Below are 24,978 nucleotides of genomic sequence, written 5' to 3'. Positions count from 1 at the left end.
AGATTACAACGAAAAAAGATAAAAAGGCTTAACAAGCTTTTGTTATCCATGAGAAATAGTTTTAAGAATATTAATATCATAAGAATTGCACGCGTTCCTTCCTTTCAATTTCTGTATTGGAGATCACTTGTTCCCTTAAGTGACAAAGACTAACTTCTGGATGTAAGAGTTCACATCAGATATAAAACTCTTATCCATAAGATGATCTAAATTGTTAATATCATTTATAAAAATAGCATCTAACACTCATAGCACCACCATGACAGAAGTTTTCTGACTTTGTTCTTCCACCAGATGGGTGGTTTCTATTAGCAAATTTGTCCACCTGTAAATAATGTATCAAATCTAAGCTGGTGGTAAGTAGTGCACTTGAAAGAAAATATTCCAGTTAAATACACAATAACAATATCTGCATCTTTAATCCATAAGAGTAATTGCATTTGTATTACACAGTAAGGTGGCCAAGGTTGTAAAGTTTTACAGCACATAATTCCACAACATTGGCATTAAAATATTTAATTAAAATCTATATGAAATGTGTGCACAATTCCAGTAGGGACGCTTTTGTCCTTACTGGTGATAAATGAGAAATTTTGATTATGAAGCATAATTAAATGGATAAAACAGTTGTTCACTTAAGCTAACATCATTGTCCAATTAATAACTGCTAGGCATAAGCATCATGCTATATGCATAAATAAAAATCAAATTGGCAACTTTACATTACTTCTCATATTGTAAAATCATTCACAATCAATTGCCTGTCTGATTATGCTTCGAATAAGTAATTCTTCCCCAATAGAGAAGACTATTGTTACTAATTCTCAGTGGTATCACCACCCAGAAGGCTGTTTAGTCATTCATCGGTGGGTGGAGAGGTACCCTATGGTACAACAGTTGACAACCCAGTGGTGAAAAAATTCTACAATAATTTCACAACTAGGTGGTCAACTGTTATACCATTGGGGTACCCATCAACTAAGAGACAAATAGCCCTGAAACAGCAGTCTGGGTGATGGTACCCACTGGGAATAAGTAACATTAGCCTTCTCAACTGGGGAAGCATTACTTATTCGAAGTATAACCAGGCACAAAACTTGTGAAGGATTTCACAATATGAAATGTAATGCTCATGATTAATTTACTGCACATTGACAAGATGCACATGCACTAACTTATATGTCTGTAAATTTTTCCATGGTCTAAGGCAGCATTTCCTAAACTGTGTTCCGTGAGATGTGAACAAGCTTTCCATGAAAAATCCTAATTAATAATAATAAAAAAATAAATAATAAATAAATTTTGCATATTTGTAGCATACACCACTTTTGTATCATTCTAATGTTTAAAGTTATATTTTTTCAGTTATTATTATACTGTACTCTGCCATCAACTAATAAACCAAATAGACCACGGAACACTTGAGCTTTGAATGGAGAAGTATGCATAGAGGTAATGACATCTATGAAAAAGTGGAAATGTAGTGATCTAATATGCCATTCATATGCGATTTAGCCTGGAGTACATGGGTTGAGGGAGAGGAGGAAGCAAACCAATATCATTAGGGTGGATGAAATAAAGTAGCCTTCCATTGACATGTTCTTGCATGTTTACACAGTGCTGGTGGTGTGGTTCGGACTGTCTTCACAATTATGAGATTAGTTCTGTAGTAGAAAACTAGTATGCATCACTAAACTCACTTCCTTGTATAAATATTTTTTTAATAATTATCAGTATTTTGAAATATTATTATCAAAATAAATGACCATGGATTTGTGGTTGAAAAAGGAACTTTAAAACGAGAAGCAAGTACTTCTAGTAGTGCAAATGTAGTCAATGAAAAGGAACACAATATTGTCCCACTTCAAAGTGAAGATGAACAATCGCAGCCTTTTGTTCCCCAAAAATCCGAAGTGAAAAGACAGAAACCAACTAATAAAAGACCAAAACGAAAGTATGATGACAGTTATTTGAATTTTGGCTTTGCATGTGTTGGAAATAAAGATGCTCCTGATGCACAGTGCATCGTATGTAACAAAATATTAGCAAACAGTTCTTTGGCTCCCACTAAACTTGTGTTCCATAAATATATTATGAGATGAAATGTGTTCTGTGACTTTGGGAAGCACTAGTCTAAGGCTTCAGCGAGGAACTTTTATTAAGTATTAAACAACAAGGCTTAATGCTTTTTTTAAGTTGTCTCATTTAATCGTTACAGCTCTACTGCTATTCAGAATCTCTCAGGTTTAAATAACAAATATAAACCTCAGATTTAAATCAGCACATTTAAATAACTACTATTTTCACAAGTAATAATTCACTGATGGAGACTACTTGTTTTATAATGGGATGCCATAGAAAGATGCCATTTGTATTGATGCCATCTGAAAAAAAGTTAACTCTTCATAATCAAATGTAATTTCAAAATTAATGGAAATTTTGATTATAAGAACAATTAAGGAACACTGAGGGACTCATCAAGCACTTGGCTGCCAAACTCAACACTAGAACTTACATTTGCACAACAAACAATATTGTCAAAATACCAGAGGCAGAAGGAGCTGGTCCCATAGAAAATAGCAATTATTGCTATTTCCTGTGTAGTTTCAGCAAAACAGGAAACTCATAATGCAAAAACAATAGGAGGAATAACTTGGAACGGGACATGATATTGCTGGGATATCTTTGTGTGTGCTCGATTTAAAGAGTGTGAGGATATTAAATGCCAATTCAGCATTGTTATGGGCCTTTATGAGAGCTTGAAAACCAGGGTGGATGCATTTGAAGAATTTAAATCTCAGCTGTGCACATAAAGGCCAGAGCTTGCAACTGCTCATCAAGCAACAAAGTGGCAACCCTGAAGGCAGATTATGTTGTTCCCACAAGAGCCAGATGTTATTGGTGACTCTAGTGAAAGGGAAATGGAAAATATAGTGGGAAAAAAAGATAGGTGGAATAGGACCAGGGTAAGTCTGCCAGGAGAAAAAGTTGATAATCTAGTAGAGCAGTTATCACCTTTTAAGGGTACAAAAGGTGATATTCTTGTACACGTTGGCATAATGTTACACTCTAATAATATTAAGAGTAGGAGAAAGTCCCGAGTCAGCATTATATTTGAAAGTGTCAGCAATTCTGCCTAAACACAATAAGAGGAAGTATATGGATGAGAGCCTTGCCAATCAATTAAACCCTGGAGAGATTAAGCAAGGATCGTTGGGTAGAATTTTTCTCAGCATGGACTGTGCTTGTTAATGGGGGGGGTTCTACAGGGATGAGATACACTTAAATAGAAAGGGCGCAAGAATATATGCTGATTAGCCATAGCCACAGACAACCACAGTAAAACTGTTTTGTGCCTTGCTTCTAGTGGAATATGCAGCTGCCCGAAAAGCAAGGTACTGAGATTTTCAAGGCCTGCTAAGAGTCACCATGGAACAAGTAACTGCATCGGCTGTGTTACTAAGAGAAAGAACAGATGCACATACCCTTTCATCTATACCAATAGTAGAAGCCGAGTAAATAAAGATGAATTTGAAGTGCTGGTCTAAACATCAAATGCAGACATTGTTGGGATATCAGAGATTCAATGTCACACAGATATAAGAGATGTAGTATTTGTATATGGGGTTAATAATGTGTACAGAGAGTACAGACAGGACAAGAGGAGGGGTTGTGCTCTTAGTTAAGAAGCATATAAAACCTAAGGTAGTACCTCCAGCTGATATGGATAGGCAATACAATGCTGAGTCAGTTTGATGTGACATAAGCACTGGGAAAAGTCATTTACTTTTCAATGAGGGTTGCAGTTATCCGCAAACAGCAAAATTTTTCTATTCTTCTCACTCATCTTGTGATCTAAGTCTCTGATTCATTCTTCGTTTATTTGTGATGTCATCCATGCCTTTTGGCTTGCTTGATACAGAGTCAGTAATGTCTTCAAATCTTTAACACATCGAGGCTGCTGGACTTTCCCAATGATTAAAAGAGGAAGCTTCTCTATGCCAGACATATTTGCTGCTAGGAGAATGGTAATATGATGTTTCGCCTTTTTTCTGCAGCTATATTTCTCGCCTTTAAATTTGTATTATCTGGCAGAAATTAAAAAAAAAAAGGAAAAAAAGTCCATTTTTATCAGCAAGGAAGATGTCATTGTGGTTGTATGTCAGCAAAACATTTTTTAAACGATTTTCCTTCCATTCCTTTGTAGTCAATGTCCACAACTGTACTTTCACAACGCACCTTTTTTTTGAGAGACAGGCCATGACGAGTCTTAAATTTCTAGACCCATCCATCTGAACTTTTAAATTCTTCAATATCCATTTGATGTACAAACGATTCAGCCTTAGATTTTAAAAGATTACTGAATACAGGGACATTTTTTTTGCACACATCATGATTGGCCATTCCAAAGTATCTTTTCAAGATCCAGATACTTTGCCTTTTGTGCTCGAATCTTACTGAGTGTACTCGAATACACTCTAACTAATGAAATTAACCCCAGGGGCTCACATCTGGTTAGTATGGGCTTGGCAAACCCAGGATCCTCAGCTGGATATCATCATTCTTCTAATTCTTGGTGATTCCTTTTTACTTCTGACTCTCTCTCTCAGGGTAACTCAGGGAAATTTTTTTTTGGCTGGTGCAGCATAAGCCTCAGGCTTCCTTGCACCATATGGCTAATAATAATAAGGGGCACGATGGCCCAGTGGTTACAACAGCCTGACTAACAGCCTGATGAACTTGGGTACCGCCTTGGCGAAAGCGAACGCAGCTCCATCACACTGGGAGATGGGCATAACAATAGTAGTAAATTAGAATAATTATAATAAATAAATTAACAGTAATAAAAATAAATAAACATCATGAAAGTTGCTCCAAGGGAACCTACCTACACCAAAGTTGGAGTGGCGGCTAAGGCAGATTGTGGCGTCATCTGGCATTAGGAGCAAGAACTACCACTGGACATAAGCAGAAGCTAAACAGGTCCACCTCCAATAATGGATGATGTCGCAGAGAAATATTAATCATACTACATCAAATGTGGCGCAGGATAAAGTCACTCGCATTCAGGCCTTAGGCAGAGGCATCGGTTCAAAAAATCAGAGATGGTCTCCTGAGGAAGACAATGGAGCGAGTGGTGCTGTCCCCCATATAGCTAACACAAGAGAAGGGAAAGACCATCCAGACCCACCAACTGGAAGTGCTTCCTGTGAAACTGCGCTAGTGACCACCCAGGAAGGGAGAAAATGCCAACGCATTAAGTGGAGGATCGAAATGAATATTTACACCATGAAAGCATACTATGAAATAACAAAGCTGGAGACCGATGTGACAATTTACAGGGCTAGACTACACACCAAGTGGCTGGAACGATTCCCGGATATTCAGGTCAATGAACAGTGAATAGTGGATCAGAGAAGGACCTCGTCACGAAGAACCTAACAGCCCCTGCAATCTTGAAAAAAATTAAGCAGGACGTGAGCGATCAACTACAAAGAATAAAGAATATGGAAAGAGAGGAGGAAGAACATACCACCACCAAACCAGAGGAAGAAGAGCAACAGCAAATACAACCCACAGCAGCAGCAGAGGCGGAAACAGACGAGGCCATGATATCCAGAATAGAGGATGAGTGGAAGAAGGCCCTAATAGAATTCGAAGGAATGGACCCCACAAAGAGACATACGTGATACCGAAGCAGAGGCTTAGTGGAGGATCACAAATCACCTGAATCGGCACATAATACCGCATTACCTTGACAGCTATGGTGCAACACTGGAGACCATCCACAAAGACGTGTATTGTGGTAGCAGCCACGAGGATTAACGGAAAAAAAGTGAGAGACCAGCAGCAGAAGAACCGAAAATAGAAGGAACCACCAGCTTGGGAAAGAAGACTTCAGCAGAAGAGAGAAGAATTAAGAGTCAAGACAGGCCAATTGACCCATACCAATGGGGCAATAGGAGTAATAAATTAATAAGAAAAGTGAAGAGCATCCTCAAGAGAGACAGCGTCCACAGTAAACATGAGACAAAAAAATCAGAGAATAGGAGAGTACTTGGACACATTGAAGCAGAACCTCCTTGCACTCAGCAAGAGACTACTCCAATACAAAGAAAACTCCCAGAGGAAAATAAACAATTGAATCTTCGATGACTAAAGAGGCTTCTACAGGAATCTCGAAGAAAATTGAAAAGAAGGGAACGGACCACCTGAGAAGAAGATGATTGAGGAGTTCTGGGGAAACATATGGAGCAGGGAAGTAAGATATAATAGCCGAGCCACCTGGATAGAACTAGAATGCAAGAAATAAGAGGATGGGAGGTTCGGAAAGAAGTAGTAAAACAGGCGATCAAGAACGCTCAGAACTGGCGAACTCCAGGAATCGATAACGCTATTTCAATCAGATAGGTAGCCTTTTCCTTTTTGTCCCCAGGGTTTATGTCTGGTCTGTTGTGCGGGATTGTCCTATCCATTATTATTATGGCACGGTCCCAGTGCAGCTTGTGGGTTGGGGTGTCTCACAAGAAGCTCACAAGCACCTGGCAGAGCAGTTCACCCGAATGATAAGGCACATAGAGACAATCCCGAAGTTTCTCACTCAAGGAATCACATATCTGAAGCCTAAAGATGAAAATACAAGAAACCGGGCGAAATATAGGCCAATCACCTGCCTCCCAACAATGTACAAGATCCTGACCAGCTGCATAACTAGGAAGATAACAGACCACTTGGAGAGCTAGAACATAATGGCCGAATAGCAGAAAGGATGCAAGGAGCAATTAACCATAGATGCTGAAGTTATGGAGAAAGTATACAAGAAGCGGCGCAACATGTACACAGCCTACATCGATTAATGAAAGGCCTTTGACTTTGTGCCTCATAGTTGGCTAATAGAGGCATTGAAAATCTACAAAGTCAATCCGATAATGACAAACTTCCTAGGAGAAACGATGACGAAATGGAGTACCACCATTAAGGTAAAAAACATCACAACCAGGTCAAACCCCATCACGAGAGGAACCTTTCAGGGAGATGCCCTGAGCCCATTATGGTTCTGTCTAGCACTTAACCCGCCATCTACCATGCTCAACAGTAGCAAGTATGGATATAACCTCAAAGAAGGAAGGAAGGAAGGAAGGAAGAACCTGTACACCCTCACCCACCTGATGTATAGGGATGACATCAAGCTCTACGTGGGAACCGAGAAGCAGATTCAGCAACTGCTCCAGATCACCAAAGAATTCAGAAATGATATTAGGATGGAATTTGATCTAGATAAATGCAAGACCCGCAGATTGCATCAAGGAAAATTAGTCAACCAAAACTACCAGCTGCAGAGTGGTAAAGAGATCGAAGCCATGGCAGAGGGAGAGGCCTACAAATACTTGGGGATGAGGCAGGCTCAGCAGTTACAGCACAAGGAAATTAAGGCCCCCCTGACCGAAAAATACAATCAGACTTAGAAGCCTGCTGAAAGTAAAGCTGAACGGAGGGAACACAATTAAAGCCATAAATACCTATGCAGTCCCAGTGCAAACATACTCGGGGTCATATATTGGGCTAACACCGAGCTGGAGGATATCACGAGGAAGACAAGGACAGTGATGACGAAGAGCTGCCAACACCACTCGAGATCTGCCGTGGAGAGACTGACAATTGCCCGGGAAGGAGCCTGATAGACCTCATTGAGCAACAGAATATAGTGATAGTTAACCTGAAGGATTACTTCCAGAAACACACAGCAGCACTCCACCAGACCATAAAGAAGATAGACAAGCAGTATACCCCACTCAACCTAAGCAAGGAATCCCCCACCACTAGAAGGCACAAACGAAGCTAGAAAGATGGGCAGAGAAGACACTCCATGGCAGACACTACAATGATCTCCATCAGGATCACATAGATAAAATTGCTTCCAATGCATGGCTCACGAGCGGATGGAGTCCCTCCCCCCACCAGAAGGTACAAACGAAGCTAGAAAGATGGGCAGAGAAGACACTCCATGGCAGACACTACAATGATCTCCATCAGGATTACATAAATAAAATTGCTTCCAATGCATGGCTCACGAGCGGGATGCTCTTCCCCGAGACTAAAGGATTCGTGCTCACCATCCAAGACCAGGTAACCAACACCAGGAAATAAAGAAAATACATTGCCAAGGAGCCCGGAGTGTTGGATGACATGTGTCAATGATGCCACCTGGTCTCAGAAACGATCCAACACTTCACTGCGGGATGTAAGGTGATTACCCAGACTGAGTACACTCATAGACATGACCAGGTAGCCTGGTTAATACATCAGAAGCTAGCAAGGAAATAACAGTTGGCCGAAGAAAGTGTACTGTACTACAAGTACAAACCCCAGGCAGTAGTAGACACCCCAACCCATAAGCTGCACCGGGACCGCGCCATAATAATAACGGATAGGACAATCCCGCACAACAGACCGGACATAACCCTTGTGGACAAAAAGGAAAAGGCTACCTATTTGATTGACATAGCGGTACCCAACACTGGCAACCTGCAGAAAACCCATGGGGAAAATATCAGGAAATACACAAACCTAAGACACAAACCTAAGAAATAATATAAGAGCAGCAATTACAAAGAGATGTGGCATATGCAACAAGTACCGACCATCCCGATCATTATATCAAACACGGGTATGGTGCCAAAGACCCTACATAACAGCCTGGCAGCGACAGAACACCTACAAGGAACTCCAGAAAGTCGCAATCCTGAACACCTGTAGGATTGTCAGAGAGTTCCTCAACCAACAGTAACATCAGACATAACAACAACAACCACCCTGTGTACTTGGTAGCAATACCAGTCACAAGGTGGAATCCCCAATCAGGGAGAAATAATATAAGAGCAGCAATAATAATAATAACTTCTGTGATGTTGATTTCATTATCACAATGAAAGAAAAGAGCGTGGGATATCTTAACAAATGATTTCTCATGGTCAGGCTGCAAGTTTGTCAATTACAGTAGATTCTCGATTTTACCGGACAGACATTAAAAAATATTCTCGGATAATCGATTTCCCGGTTAATCCAAAAATACAGGAAGTCCTCGATATACGCTCCAGGACTTCCTACGTAAGTTGAGTTTTATGTAACTTGGGAATGTCTAATAAAATGTTGTTGCTATATCCTCAGAAGAATGAAGAAAAATAGGTATATTTTTAATTAGTTCAATTAAAAACTTTATCTGAGGGCAGCAGTGAAGTAGCCTGAGTGGCACATAAGAAAAGAAAACATTAAAGGAAGAAAAAACACGTTATTCTACTGTAAAAACTGGTATGTATTTCGTAGCCTTGGTTATTATAGTTGACCTTCATTGGTGCCAACCACTTCTCGTATTCTGTCTTTCTCCTTTATGATTGTGTTGACCATTGTCACTGAAAAATCTGAATTCCGCACAATACTTGACCATTTTCATACATCCTTATTATTTTAATTTTGTGATCCAACTCTATCACTTTCCTTTTCTTGGTAGATTTACTAGTAGTGCCGTCACTTAGGGCAGAAATACACTATCATCACTTCACGAGACTTCATGCGTCTCCATGTCTAACATCAAATGTGGGGGAGCTATATTTACCAATTAGCGTATTGCTGCGAGAGCACTTTGTGATCAGCTGTATTCACAAGATAACACATAGGGCTTCAAGTCCAAATGACATTGTCAGGAACTCAGATTTTTCTGTTCGAACAGAAATTCCGTTAGGCGTGACAAGAAAAAATGGAGGAAATGCTAATAGAAAATTAAATTAGACGTAAATAATCTGTTTTGAGTGCACAAGTAAGAATATCCAGAAACAAATAACAACAACATGAAGGACATTGCACCTGGGCCTATTCCGAACCACCCTCCACTTCGACCAGCTACTCAGCATACTCACAGCAAATGTCCAATCACAGAGACACTCAAAAATGGCCAAAGGAGGAAAATAGACCAAAAGTATTACAATTAACAAATTGAACAACTCAAAACAATTTCTTACAAGTTCAGTTTTTAGGGTTGAGAAGTAGTTTTTTGTTGTTATTAAATTCCATTAAAAATTTCTGTTTTGTATTTTGACAGCATAAATCCTTATTCAAAATTAAACTTGCAGTATTTCAACTTTCCTTAAACATAAAACTAATTTTTCCTTAGCGCTGATTGAATTTCGAAATTGCTTATTTTGCCCTTGAATATCATCCTTAAATTCTTCTTTATTCATCCGTAAGTACATCTTGAAACGATTTATCTTCTTCTTCTAAGTCCTGCAGTAAAAGATGGAAATTGCCTTTTTCTGTTCTCTTCCAGTTTATGTCATGTATCCATTGCGTACTCTCTTTTGTTTCCTCGGCTATAGGAAAAGCACATGCATTTTCAAAATCTTCTTCAAAATCTGAAGAGCAGGATAAACTGTGGCAATTCATTTTGTTTCAGCTTTCCTCAAAGCGAATGACACATATACAACGTTACAGGTTGCCAGACATACCCCTTTTGAAATTATAATAAAATTTTCAAGATACATTTGAAATGGGGAATTATAAAAAAGCAGAAATCATAAAACAACTTGTTGAGATGATTATTTAGGAAGAAAGAATTAACTAATGATAAAGTTGTTGTTGAAATGCACCCTTAAAGACTCAAAAAACAACATTTTATCCTATTTTCAAAGGGGATTATAGAATATTTATATTATGCTTACTTTGTAACCTTTTACATTCTACTTGACTTCTTTTTTATTTCGTTGTAATGGTTTAAGGCTCAGGCAACAAACTTTTTTTTAAATTTAAAATTCCCAATATCAATATCGGTTTGCTGTATGAAGAATATGTTCTGTTGAAATCATTCTGTAGAATATTGCAAAAAAGACCTCAAAAATATCACAGATGTTTGGATAAAAATTTTAAATGTGTACGAAGTACGTAATACAGAAAAAAATATTAATTTTGTTTTTGCTTTACGAGTATTTAGCTCAATGTTTAATGTGTGGAAAAAAGGATAGAAATAAGAATGTTGAAGGAGAACTGTTGCTGAAAACCAATCACAATGTCTTGCAAAGAATTTTACACAAATGCACTAAAAAAATTAAAACCTGTTAAAGAAAATTCGCTCAAAAGAAAAGTATTGCAAGGTAAATATTTTCTTTTCGATAAAATAAATCAGGTATATTGAATATGTATTATAAACAATTATGTGAAACATTTGATGTTCATATTTATAAAAAGTTTCCTTTAGTGTTTATAACTCTTGCAATAAAATTTTCCGAATTAAACGAATTAAAGCACATGCTATGCTTCGGTTAATTTTATTAAGTTTTGACTAATTTTGCATTCCACGAACTTGTAAAATTAAACAAAATATAGAAATAAAATGGTTGTTATTTAAAATTGTTCAGTTTCTTTTAAGATATAATGCGAGTACCCCCTAAATGAGGAATGAATACCCCAAACATAAGAATGAGTACCTCGAGATCAAATTTTTAATGTAGCCACCGTAGGTTACAGTGATATTTCTTCTCCGATCGACTTCGCAGTTTACACTAAACAGGGACCACAGAGTACTACTCTGTGACAGGGACACGAGATTCACGTGACGTGATAATAGTGTGTTTCTGCCCTTATTCTATTAGTCAGCGCCATGATAATGGTCAAAATGAAATTTTCTGAAAATAACTTCACAGGATTATTATTATTATTAGCCATATGGTGCAAGTAAGCCTGAAGCTTTTTCTGCACCAGCTAAAAAAAATTCCCAAGCTACAGAGAGAGAGAGAGAGAGAGAGAGAGGAATCATCATGAAAATGATGATATCCAGCTCAGGACCCTGGGTGTGTCAAGCCCATACTCACCAGATGTGTCCCTGGGTTAAGGCGAAAATTCCCTATTATCACTCCACCCGAGGCTCACATTTCACTAAAGCACATTTCTAGAGGTCACTGCCATAAAGCAATTTGCACTTTCTGGGTTATTGGGCTTTTCTGTTAATGCAATCTATTATAAACAGGCAGTAAACTCAATCTTCTTGCATTTGCGATAATACAGATAGCTGGAATTCTGTGGTTTTTTCATTATGGTGAAATTTGTGTCCCTTTCACTTGAAATCTTCAGTGATAAAAAAAAAATATAAATAACGTAACGTAAGTCGGGGACTTACTGTATCGAAAAATATTCAGCACCCTACGTAAAAAGTATGGCGATGGATAAAAAACAAAAAAAACTTACCAAGTGCTACTCGCAGGTCCAATACAATGCGTCCGTTTATTTTTTTATGATGTCGATTTAAATCGAACAGCTTCGCTTCCCTTTATTTTTTACAATATCGTATATGGTTTGGTCACCAACATTATAATGGTTCTTTAGAGATTTAACGAATGCATCGTTTTCAAACTTTTGAATAATTTCAAGTTTTTGTTTAATTGAAAGCACAGCTCTTGCGTTTGCCCATCATTTTCACGATTTCTAAACAAAAAAACAGTGATTATATAATAAAAAATAAATAAAAAAATTCTGACATCCCTCACATGCATAACGAAACAAAATTTGTCCTTTTGTGGTGTGATGGAACACAATTGACGCAATGCACTAAAACAAACTAAACATTAGGGGTGTTTTTTTTTTTTTTTTTAGCAGAGGGTACGAAGACAGCGGGAAGCTGCAAGATAATAGATACACTAATCTCCCAATGATGGCTTATAATGCTGCTTCTTGTTTCTTATTTACCCTTGTGTGTGTGTGTGTGTGTGAGAGAGAGAGAGAGAGAGAGAGAGAGAGAGAGAGAGAGAGAGAGAGAGAGAGAGAGAGAGAGAGAGAGAGAGAGAGAAGGAAACCACCAAGAAAGATGATATCCAGCCCAGGACCCTGGGTGTGCCAAGCCCATAGTCATCAGATGTGAGCCCCTGGGGTTATATGGATAAGAATGTTTGAATTTTGATGGCATTGTTTCAGTATTGATACAGCAGATACTGGAAGTTTCTATGTAGCTTTGTAGCAGAGTAATCAGTATCAGAAGAGGATTATAAACTATAATTTATAGCACTACATACATGTTTTAATAACTTAACTTTACACATAGTCCATAATGTATGACATTGATATTCATAGAGGTTTTAGTATCGGAGATTTGGGGTAGATGTTCTGGTCAAAAGCATGATATTACAAAATTGCTTGAGAGTTCGAATCACATAGGTTGGCCATAGATAGTTATTTTTATTATCTATTAAATAATACATTCTAGAATTTACAAAGGTAATGATATAGTGTGATACCTCTAACTTAAACTTCATAGGAGATACGGAATTCGTATAACGAAAACTTGATACGAGATACAAAATACATAACATAAGCTCAATATTGAAATACATATATATTCAGTAACGTGAACTACATAGCATAACTGATGCAAACTGTTATTATTGCATTGGAATATAAGTTTAGTGTTTTTGTGTGTTTTTAATGTGTTTAGTGTGTTTTTAATTATACTGAATTGGAACCGAAATCATGCTTTTGACCAGAACATCAAAGCAAAAGGCTAAAGGTAGTGGGAGTGTCATGGCTCGGGGGAGAACCGAGGGAGGTAGATGTCCTCTAAAACAGTGCTTCTCAAACTGTCTGTAGTGAAAGACCAGTTTCTTTTATTTCTAATCTGTTGTGAACTAGTACTATTAATAAAATACAAATCATAGTGGACCGGTAACGGACGAATCGTCGGGGATTGGTGGCGGGGATAATGTCCGGCTCCAATTTCCAATTCGTCGCGAATCGGCAACAAACAGTTCGTGGACCATACTATGAATAGCACTGCTCTAAAACTGCTTGTTTAATGTCTGTGAAGCTTTCAGGAACGAGACATGATATTCCTAAGTGGGATGTCTTTGTGTGTGCTCAATGTTAAGAGTATGAGGATGTTAGGTTCCAAGTCAGCATTGTTATGGGCCTTTATTAGAGCTTGAAGAACAGGGTAGATGCCATCAAAGGATTCAAACTGGGGACCATTAAGCTTTCAGCTGCCCATATAAATGTCAGCACTTGAACTTGATCATCAGGCAACACAGCAGCAATCCCCAAGGCAGACTGTGCTGGACCCACAGGAGCTATCTGTTGTCAGTGACTCTACTGTTAGAGAAACAGGAAATGTGTATTTTAGTGCAAATGCATCATTTATACACAGCTAATTATAGATTAGCAAATTTGCAACAGCGGCATCGTTTAAGTTACATCTCATATTGTGAAAACCTTCATGACGAGTTGACATGACATTGCACTACTTCGAATAAGTAACGCTTCAAGCGAAGGAGAAGATGTTGTTATTTGGTTTTTAGGAGCATTAGCAACTAAGGCCATATTGCTCCGGTGCGGTGGTCATTCGCTGACCTTTCCGCATGCTCCATATTTGGTGGTGAGCGAAGGAGAAGACTATTGTTACTTATTCTTAGTGGATACCACCACCCAGACAGTACCGTTTCAGGGCTGTTTGGCCCTTCTTCGGTGGGTGGGTAGGTACCCAAGTGATGTAATTATGACAAAACAGTTGTGAACCACCGTCTGGGTGGTGGTATACACTGAGAATAAGTAACAATAGTCCTCTCTTTCGGGTGAAGCGTTACTTATTCGAAGTAGTGCAATGTCATGGAAACTCGTCGTGAAGGTATTCACAATACGAAATGTAACTTAAACGATGCCGCTATTGCAAATTTGCTAATCTATAATTAGCTGTGTATAAATGATGCATTTGCACTAAAATACATGTAGTCTAATCTCTTTCGCAGCTTGAGGCTTAAGCCCTTAATGCATTAAAGAAAATATATTGTGCAAAAAGAATAGGTAGAATAGAACCAGGGTATATCTGCCAGGGGCAAATGTTGATGACATTCTAGAGTAGATATAATCTTATAAGGGCACAAGACATGATATTGTTGTACACGTTGGCACTAATGACATTAAGAGAGAGGAGATTTGCGGACTTACTTAATAATTACAGGTCAACATCGAAAAGAAATCACGAGTTCGGAATAAATTTGAAAGTAACTGCAATTCTGCCAAGACATGACTGATAGGAGGGAGTATATGGCGAGAACCTTGTCAATCATTTCAGCCCTGGAGAGATTGCAAAGCTCATCTAGTAGAATTTTCCTCAGTGTATTCTGTGCTTGTTAACAGGAGAAATTGCTTCTCTAGGGATGGGAAACATTTAAACATAAAGGATGCTAGAATATTTGCAGATGCTATTGAGGCAGTTTTAGGTGGGTCAGTAAACTGCTCACTGGAGGGGATACACAGACTAATAGATTAACAATAGGTGCAGGTGAAAGTGCAAGAATCACTTTCACAGAGGTGAAAGTGATTCTTGCACTGCTTCTATTGGAATGAGCAGAAGCCCAGAAAGCAGGGTGTTGGTGATTTCCAAAACAGATACATGTATACTTGCTTCTAAAAACCAACGTTCAGAGTGTGTCGTAAATCAAATCAATGAATTTGAAGTGCTGGTCAGGACATCAAAGGCTGATATTGTTGGGATATCAGACATGTGGTGTCACAGAGATATAAGGAATGCAGAATTGGAATTTGGGGAGACGTGTACTGAAATGACAGACAAGGCAGGAAGGGAGGAGGATTTATGCTGTTCAGAAACATAAAAATCTAAGTTAGTGCATCCAGTTCACATGGTTAGCCAGTGAAATACTGAATCAGTTTGGTGTGACGTGACACTGGGAAAGAAAAAATGCAGGTAGGAGTGTGTTATAGGCCTGATGATACTGATAAGCACAGCGAACAACTATACAGAGAAACAGAATGGAGCACCTAAATCAGAATAGCTTATAATGGGGGATTTTAACTTTCCAGATACTGACTGGAACTTGTGAGTTGGTCGCTCACACACTATCAAGGCTTTTGTGGATTTATTAGATGACTAAATGGATGTCAGATGAACTAATGAGACTTGTCAAAGAGAAGAAAAATGCATGGGAAGGATATAAATTATAAGGGACAGGGTAGACATATCTGCCCATGGCAGTATAAGCTAGCCTTTAATCAAGTCACAAAGGAGGTTTGGCAAGCAAAGGAAGATTACAAGAAATCTTTGGTAAAGAATGCAAAGAAAAACAAAGACATCTTTACTTATGTAAACTCTAGAAGGAAAGGGATGAATCAGATTGATCCACTTCATATCAATGATTTGACTGTTGATGATTCTGCTCAGTTGGCTGAAAAACTGAATGAGTATTTTCCATCTACATCCACAGAGAAATTCTGTATGGAAGTGGAGGTCAGAAGTTTATCAAACTCTAACAGAGAGCTAGATGATTTTTAATAACTGAGAGGAAAGTGGAGGAAAATTTTTGAAGCTAAACTTCAAAAATTTTTGAAGAAGAAAGGCATTTGGCATGGAGGGATCCATCCAGATATATTATGGGAGGCAGCAGAGAAAGTAAGCAAACCCTTAGCCATAATTATGAGGCATCCTTCGATTCAGGGAAGATTACCACGCACTGGTGATGTGAAAATGTATACTCAATTTACAAAGTGGGATTAAAGTGTGATACAAGTAATTACAGACCTAGTTTAACTTCTGTTCCGGAAAACGTAATGGAGTCACTGATTAAAGAAACAGTGCAGGATCATCTAGCCAAGACTGCAGTTATAGTTCAGACACAGGATGAGTTTGTTAAGACTTTGATACTGTCGCACATAAAAGACTGCTAAACAAATTGGAGCATTATGGCATTAAGAGAAAGTTGATGCTATCAATAAAAGGATGTTGAGTGGGAGAAGATAGAGTGGTCATCAATGGGCACTGCTCTTTTTGGCCTAATGTTCTTAGTGGAGTGCTGCCTGGTTTGGTGTTAGGACCAATGTTGTTTTCTATATTTATGAATGATACTGATGAAGGTATATCAGGCTTAATGTCCAAGTTCGCAGATGATACAAAGGTTGGCAGGGTTGTTAAAATCAGTAATGATGGTACGCTGCTGCCACTAGAATCTATAAAAGTTGAACATATGGTCTGAGAGATGGCAACTGAAATTTAACATTGACAAATGTCGAGTGCACAGAAATCATGGGATACCTACCTAGTAATGGCTTTGCCAACCTTTTGCCAGGATATGGGCAGTCATACGGCAAGGGATTGAGTCCACTAGTTCATGAAAGCGTTCCACAGATATTTCCATCCATACTTGCTGCACTCTATACAAAATAATACCGTCACATTCCTGGGTGGGCGATCCAAAGCTCGAAGAGACCTTTCCACAGCATCTCAAAGATGTTTCACAGGGTTCGTGCCCAGTGAACAAGGAGGTCATTCCATGGTGTTAAAATCTTCAAACCATGTTCTAGTCACCGCTGCTCTACAGAGAGTACACAATGACCATGAAGGGATGCAGATGGTCTGCAAGGATGGGCACAAACTGGACCATTCAGAGATGCATCTAAGTGTAACAGAGGTCCCAATGTGTGCCAGTTGAACACGACGCGACCATTACCGACCATGCACCTGGCTGAACAGTTCCTTGTTGACATGATGGGTGCATAGCTTTGTGCGGTTTCTACCAGATACGCACCCTCCTGTCTGCTAGAAATAACTGGAAACAGGAATAATTGGACCAGGAGACCCATCTCCAATCATCCAAGGTCCATTGCCGATGTTCTTTCGCCCATGTTGCTGATGTTCTTTATGGGAGCCGCTGACCCTCTGGTGGGTCCGCAGCTCCCATAACCTATTGCAGCTAATGATCACCTGATGGTTTTGGTGGGGTCGTTTCTGGCACGTCCCTCATTGAAATCGGTGGTAATTTATGCTACTGTTGGTCTCCGATTGGCTAAAACAATGCAAAACATACGTCAACAGCCACATTCATCCGCCACCCACAGAGCTGTCCACGATATGATGTTATTCCAGAAATGGCATATTCCCGATACACTCCTGATACTGTCGATTGGGGATAGTGCAATTTCTATACCACTTCCGCGATGGAGTGACTCATGTGTCGGGCACCCACTATCATCTCTCTTTCAAAGTCAGTTAACTCACAACGTTTATCCATACTGACATTGAATTATCATCTATATGAATGCAGTGATACAGTGTACCTATATACCTGCCAATTCAGTGTACTGAATTGGTAGGTATATAGGTACACTGTTTCATATGGGCTACTATACTCATGACAGCAGAGAATGAAAAGACCTGGGGGCAATTGTGCAGTCAGATATAAAATTTTCAAAACAGTGTAGACAGGTTGCCAGAGCAGCTCATGGGGTCTTGTCAATGATATACAGGAACTTTTCTATTGGGGATAAGGATGTGATTACCCCTTTGTATAAGGCAGGAGTTGGCAAACTGTGGCTCTTTGAGCACGTAACTGAGGTTCTTTAACTTATAGCCCACATGAAGCACAATTTGAAATGGAGTTAGAGAACTTAAAAATCAAGGACATATGGAATGTAAGACTAAAATGCCTTAAAACTGAAATTAAGGATCTCGAGAGGCAAAAGGGCTAAACGTAACTTTTACTTTATCTGAATTAAATAAATAAATAAATAAAAAAAAGGCTGCCCTTGCAATTCTACACAAATGGAGAGCGATAGATGAGTTGAAAAAGGCTGCCCTTGCAATTCTACACAAATGGAGAGCGATAGATGAGTTGAAAAAGCAAGATCAAATTGTGTTCAATGTGTGGAGTAGCTTACCAGACAAGTATATAAATTTGAAAACATTTTCTTTTGGAAGGTTCAGAGGAACCTTCCAAAACAATGCAAAACATACGTCATAGAACCTTCCTTCAGAGGAAGGTTCTATGAGTTTTTGGTTTGACGAATTTCTGTGAGCAAATATTTTCGAATATGAACTATATTAAAAATAAATAAAGAAACAATATGGATAATGCGAGTCTCTTAGCATGCTTAATCGAGTATTGCATACAGGTCTGGAGGCCTCATTTTAGGAAGGATGTAGAGTTACTGGAATGAGTACAGAGAAGGGCAATGAGTTTGGTGAGGGGAACAAAGGGGGGGGTGCTCTTACCAAGAAAGGCTTTAGTCTGCAAATTGCACTGTCTTGGAATGTACCTTGCAGCAAAGAAGAAACACACATTTTTGTGTGTCTGCAAATGTATTCAGGATCGGTCTGAAATGTGCATTTAAGGATCTGAAAGATTTAATATGTTGACTTTCTTAGTGAAAGGTGAGTTCATTGTTAAGCCTCACATTTTAAGTGCGAAAACTTGGGGATTATTTTTTTACTTGTTGACAAAACGGTAAAGTTTTATTGCCGGAAACCAAAATTCCCACTTACATAAATCCTTTATATACAGATAAGACAATGAATTGTCCAAAAATTTTCATCAAAATATCAGGCAATACAATAATGCTTTCTCTTTTATTTTTTTTGGAGCAAATGTGAAACTGCCATCCAGTCGTGGGCCTTACACATTTTGGATTTGGGAGATATCCATAATTTGAATATAAAAGTCTGGTAAAAGTAGCAAAGTTTATTTTATAATAGGACAGCTAAAAAAATGGAAAGGTTTCGTTGCTGGTAACCGAAATGCCTGCTTACATAATTTCTTTATATACAGATGAAACTGAATTGTCCAAAAATTTTTTTGAAAATATCACAGACAATACAAACTCTGCTACCAATTGCAAAATTTTTGCAATGAGTACAGATAGTAGCTATAACTTCTGACTTTCAAAATTGCAATTGCAAGGAGAAAAAACAAGATTTTTGGACCAAACGCAGGCAAAAACACAAGAAGGAAACATGAGATCTGGAAAGAAATTTCTTAACACTGCACCTGAAAGATCAGCACAAGTCAGAGGAAGATTATGCTCTATGACAAAAAATTCAAAGAAATTTGGCTTATATGTTATGACTATTACTATAAAATGCAACGTTTATTGTTACATTTCTTTCTATGCACTGAATGCTGAGGTTTATGCTTATTTGTTTGCAAATATGATTACATCACAATTCCCAACACTTTAAATTGAAAGCTGACATATAGTACATACGGCAAGCATGTTACCCTTTTTCAGATTTCGCAATATATAGAAAATCCCATGTATATGTCTTCTGAAATTTTATGTAATATTTCTTTGGCATCTTGTTAATTAGCTTTGTACCAAACAAATAATATGAAATGCATGTACATAACAGAGATGATATTATTTCATATTTCTATATTATAATCCATGTTAGCACATTTGATGGCCAACTCAAATGTGCTAACAGGACACAGAAAGTGTTTTAAAAAATTACTATTTTAACATAATTTTCTTTCTTTGTATTTTCTAAAGAGAAAAATACAAACAGAGAAAACTTTCTGGGCAGACTGGAAGCTATGCAAAAGGAATAAAATAATCTGCATAACAGTTTGTATATCTAATAATATACCTTGCTATAACTGGTTGTGCTTCTTCATCTATATCTTCCTCATCTTCATCAACATTATCATCACTAAGATCAGAATCAACGTGGATTCGTTCCTCAGCTGTGGCTCTTAAGTATGAAATCCTTCTTGCAACATGATGTTCATCATGATCTGCTGCTTTTAAAAACAGGCAAGTAAGAAATATAGAATCAATAATATGTTTTTTTTTTTTTAAACACACATAATAACACCCCATAAATTTACAATTAAAATTTGTAATTCTCAAAATGCTGAACTTTTTGAAAATTTTAATAATAAAAAAAAAGTAATACATATTCAAAAGTCCTACACTTTGTTATAAATTCCTATGCTTGAGAGTGCTACTACCATAAATCGCAATTTATAATTTAAATTAAAAAAAAAAAAACAAAGGCAATGAGGAAAGAAAGGATAAGTAATATGATAAACTGCACTTGATCATAATTTTTAGGTTAATTTAAGAATTTTAATTTATTATACATTAAGCACCTATAGACATTTTGGAGGTCTTTGCCTTCTTCCGTGGTAAAAAATATGTTAATTTAAAATATGTAAAAGTAAATAAGTTTTCAATGAAAAGGCACATCATCTGCTAAACACAGAGAACACAATGTAAATACTGAGGGGTATCCAGGAGGTTTGTCATGCAGGGCAGATTGAAGTTGCCTGATATTCTACTGTTCTGTCGATGCACAGAGCATCAGCAGCAAAAGTGCTTGCTTTGCTGCAATCCCCAAAACTGTCTACGATGGGGAGAATGCCATTTTCCCCTCATTTGCTCCTAACTGACTATAGACATATAAATTCTGTTGTTATTGCTGATTGAAGGTGTTCATTCCTTCCTCTTAATCCTAACCGGGCCTGTGAGTGGATTGGAAGCTTCCCACAACCTTAAATCAAGTGTTCAGTGGAAAAAGATGTACAGCCTTCTCGACAAAAATGAAATAAAAAAATTTTTATTGTTAAATTCGTATTTTTTACCATGCAAGGAGGTGGGGAGGAAGGGAAGGCAAAGACCTACAAAACATACGCTTACTTCATGTACAGTTAAATTAATTTATTAAATTAATCTAAATTACATTGTAATGCAAGATATTATATGTTTATTCAATAATTAAATTAATTAATAGAAAACAGTAAAAAAAGATCAAAACTTCCCCCAAGGAATGAGGTGTTTAACAATATAATTTAAATCATGATATCTGTCTCTTATCAACAACTATGTCATATAAACTTGAAATTCATAAAGTTTATTATTATCAATTTTTAAATTTTAGAACATAGTACCAGCAACCACTTTATTACTCACCACAGAAAGCTTTCTTATGGCTGCCAAAGCAATAGACATGGAAAAGTTTCGCAAGCATCACATTTTAACCCTCAAGTTAAAAAAATGTATATATAAATAAATAAACAAACTTCTCATTTTAAGTTTCATAAAATCATGGAGAAGTATAATTACAAACTACCACATTGCATCATACTGTAAGTAGACTGACATTGAGAAATAGGCAAGGGGAGGGGTTTTGGGAAGTTACAACAAATTTCACCATAGCTAATATTAGTTAAAAAAAAACAAAAAAACTTCCCACATTGCCTGTCCATCACTTTGTACAGAATTTCCAGATCTTTCTAGAATGTATTTGTTCTACCCACTTCCACAACAACAACAGTTGTACAAGTATGTTCCAAAAATCAACTAGCCATTGGTTGAAGGTAAATTTGTGCACATATCTATACTGCAATGATCCTTTATCAATTTCAATTTATGACCCCTCATTTGTGCAGTTTGAGCCATAAGCGCTGAGGGCATTTTATAAGGTAAGGTTTACTTGTAAAAAAACAATTTTTTTTTTTTAAATTATTATTATTTTTAAAGAGAAAAGATAAAAATAAAACTAGTTAATATATAGTTGGGATTGGTATAGTCATGTAGGTTAGTTCTTTTCTGTATTTAGATAGATATCTGGAATGTTACAATTTAATATTCAGATGAAGTTTGTTATCGATATCATGGCAGGAACTTCATAACTTTCATTCAGTAACTTAAATTTATTTTCTCTACTAGTTAAAAGTTTTGTCGACAGTTTAATTTCTGTAATATTTTGTTATTTAAATTCTGTAATATATTGTAAATTTAAATTTTGTAATTTTTAAAGTTCAAATTTTACATAAATAATGGTTGCACAAAGTCCAAATACATGGTGACTCAGACAGAAATGCCTCTAGGAATTTCCAGTGTGAGTCTCGAATTTCTCATTTGCATAGCATGCAGCAGTTATTCTAAATTTTATCTAGTAGTTAAACACAGCCCAGCTGACAATTCTTTTCTTTGCAACTCAAGTAAGGAAAGTACCGATCTCAAATTAGAAATTGGCACATTACAAGGGATTTGAGTCACTGAAGAAACAAGTGCTTACACTAGAAACAAATTTAACTGGAAGCTCATCAGGGACTCAAAGATGACCCCCCCCCCCCATTTCAGGTCCCAGAAAAGAAAAGACTAGCACTAACTTTTCTGATTAAATGTATCTAGTTTTACAGGGAGACTATTATCAGGGAAATGGGAACATTTTTTGAAATAAAGGTAGGTGGTCTAGAGCCACAGTGTGTTTACCAGGAGCAACTATTGATGATGTTATCAACAGACTGTCAGATTTTAAGGGGGAAAGGGAGTTTTATTAATGTGGGGGATTAACAATATTAAATAAACACATCCTGACCGTTCGATGAATAAATACATGACCATATTGGAAAAAAAATCTGCAAATTAGGTCAGAGAGAGAGAGAGAAAGAGACAGACAGACAGACAGACAGACAGAGAGAGAGAGAGAGAGAGAGAGAGAGAGAGAGAGAGAGAGAGAGAGAGAGAGAGAGAGAGAGAGAAAGAGACAGAGAGAGAGAGAGAGAGAGAGAGAGAGAGAGAGAGAGAGAGAGAGAGTGGTTGCGCGCGTGCAATTCTGGACAGACACGATAGAATATAAGATGAAAGCCTTGTGGATTGACTGAAGTCTTAATGGAATCTGCAAGGTTCTCTAGGTGGAAATTTTTATCAACATGGCCTGCAATTTTAAGTAGACAGAATCTGCAGAGATGATATTCATTTGAACAAAGGGATGCAAGGATTCGGCATTAGTAGAGTTATATGATGCAAGAAAGCAGGCTTATACAGCATTGGTGGGGGGGGGGGAAAAAAACTACATTTCACTGATCCAATCATTCCAAATGTTTGTCTAGTTCTGCCTTGAATTTATTTAAGAAATACAGATGAAAGTTTGTTCCAGCAATCAACTAGCCGCTAGTTAAGGCAAACTTCCACACATCTATTCTACAACTGTCTTTCCTCAGTTTGAATCTATGCCCCCCTCAGGTTCATAATCTGAGCAAGAGGAAGAATCCCATCAGCATTGAGCCTGCTCAATCCATTCAAGGCCTTATACACCTCAATCAGATCCCCTTGCAGGCACTTAGTCTCCAGAAGTTGCAATTTGCAGGCACTAAACCTTTCTTCATAAGAGAACCCCTTTCTTCCCTTCACCTGTACTCTCCTGTACTCATTCTAGCAACTCTACATCCTTCCTAAAATGAGGCTTCCAGGCCTGTATGCAGTACTCAAGATGTGACCTGACCATTGTTTTATACAAGGGAATAATAAGGAGGTGTCCTTATCCCTGCTTGCAAAATTCCTATATATCATTGACAAGACCCCATAATCTACTCTGGCAGCCTGTCTGCACTGCTCAGAAAACTTAATATTTAACTGCACAATTACCAGCGGGTCTCTTTCATTCTCCACTATCCTGAGTGTAACATCACATAGTTGGTACATTTCTCTGGGGTTACTGCTACCCATATGAAGTAGTTTCCATTTATCAATGTTAAAATTTAGTTGCTAATTCTCACCCATCTACTCAAATTTTCTAAATCCTGTTGCAGCAGCATCATTCTATCATTACTGTTATTAATAATCCTGCCAACCTTTGTATCATCTGCAAACTTTGACATTAAGCTTGATATACCTTCATCAATATCACTGATAAATAAACAAAACAACAATGGGTACAACACCAAACCCAGAGGGACATCACTAATAACATTAATCCACGTAGAGCTGTACCCATTGATTACCACTCTCTGCCTTTTCCCACTCATTGTAGCAACTTGTCCTTAATGCCATACAGCTCCAATTTGTACAGTAGTGTTCCATGTGCAACAGTATCAAAAGCTTTCCTGAAATCCAAGTATATGATATCAAAATTATTTTTTGCATTCAGTTCCTTTGTGACCACATCATAGTATCCAATTAAATCGGTAAGACAAAACTCCCCCTTCACAAACCCATGCTTTGTCTGAATTATTACTGCTGTCTTGTCTAGATGATTCTGTAATGCTTCTCTTTAACCAGTGACTTCATTATTTTCCCTGGAACAGAAGTCAAACTAATACGTCTGTAATTATTCATGTTACCCTTTGAACCCCCTTTGTGAATTGGGGATACATTTGCACATCTCCAGTCTGTGTGGACTTCCCGCTGAGTCCAAAGATGCTCTCATAATTATGG

General features: G+C 37.7%; 1 protein-coding gene across 6 annotated transcripts in view; it reads right to left on the bottom strand.

Annotated features, from left to right (window-relative positions):
- Positions 1 to 24,978, bottom strand: part of RhoGAP19D (Rho GTPase activating protein at 19D) — a 661,344-nt gene that overhangs the window by 271,151 nt on the left and 365,215 nt on the right. For 5 of the 6 annotated variants that reach the window (XM_090374624.1, XM_090374649.1, XM_090374638.1 and 2 more), the window contains one exon: positions 20,402 to 20,555. In XM_090374624.1, coding sequence (XP_090230750.1) covers positions 20,402 to 20,555 — 154 coding nt within the window. The remainder of the gene's footprint in view (positions 1 to 20,401; positions 20,556 to 24,978) is intronic. The other variant, XM_090374631.1, reaches the window with a different exon arrangement.

The sequence above is a fragment of the Mastigoproctus giganteus genome, chromosome 1, assembly GCF_048544385.1.
Source record: "Mastigoproctus giganteus isolate SK-2022 chromosome 1, ASM4854438v1, whole genome shotgun sequence".
NCBI classification, from domain to species: Eukaryota; Metazoa; Arthropoda; class Arachnida; order Uropygi; family Thelyphonidae; genus Mastigoproctus; species Mastigoproctus giganteus.
This window is presented reverse-complemented; position numbering and strand designations above follow the sequence as displayed.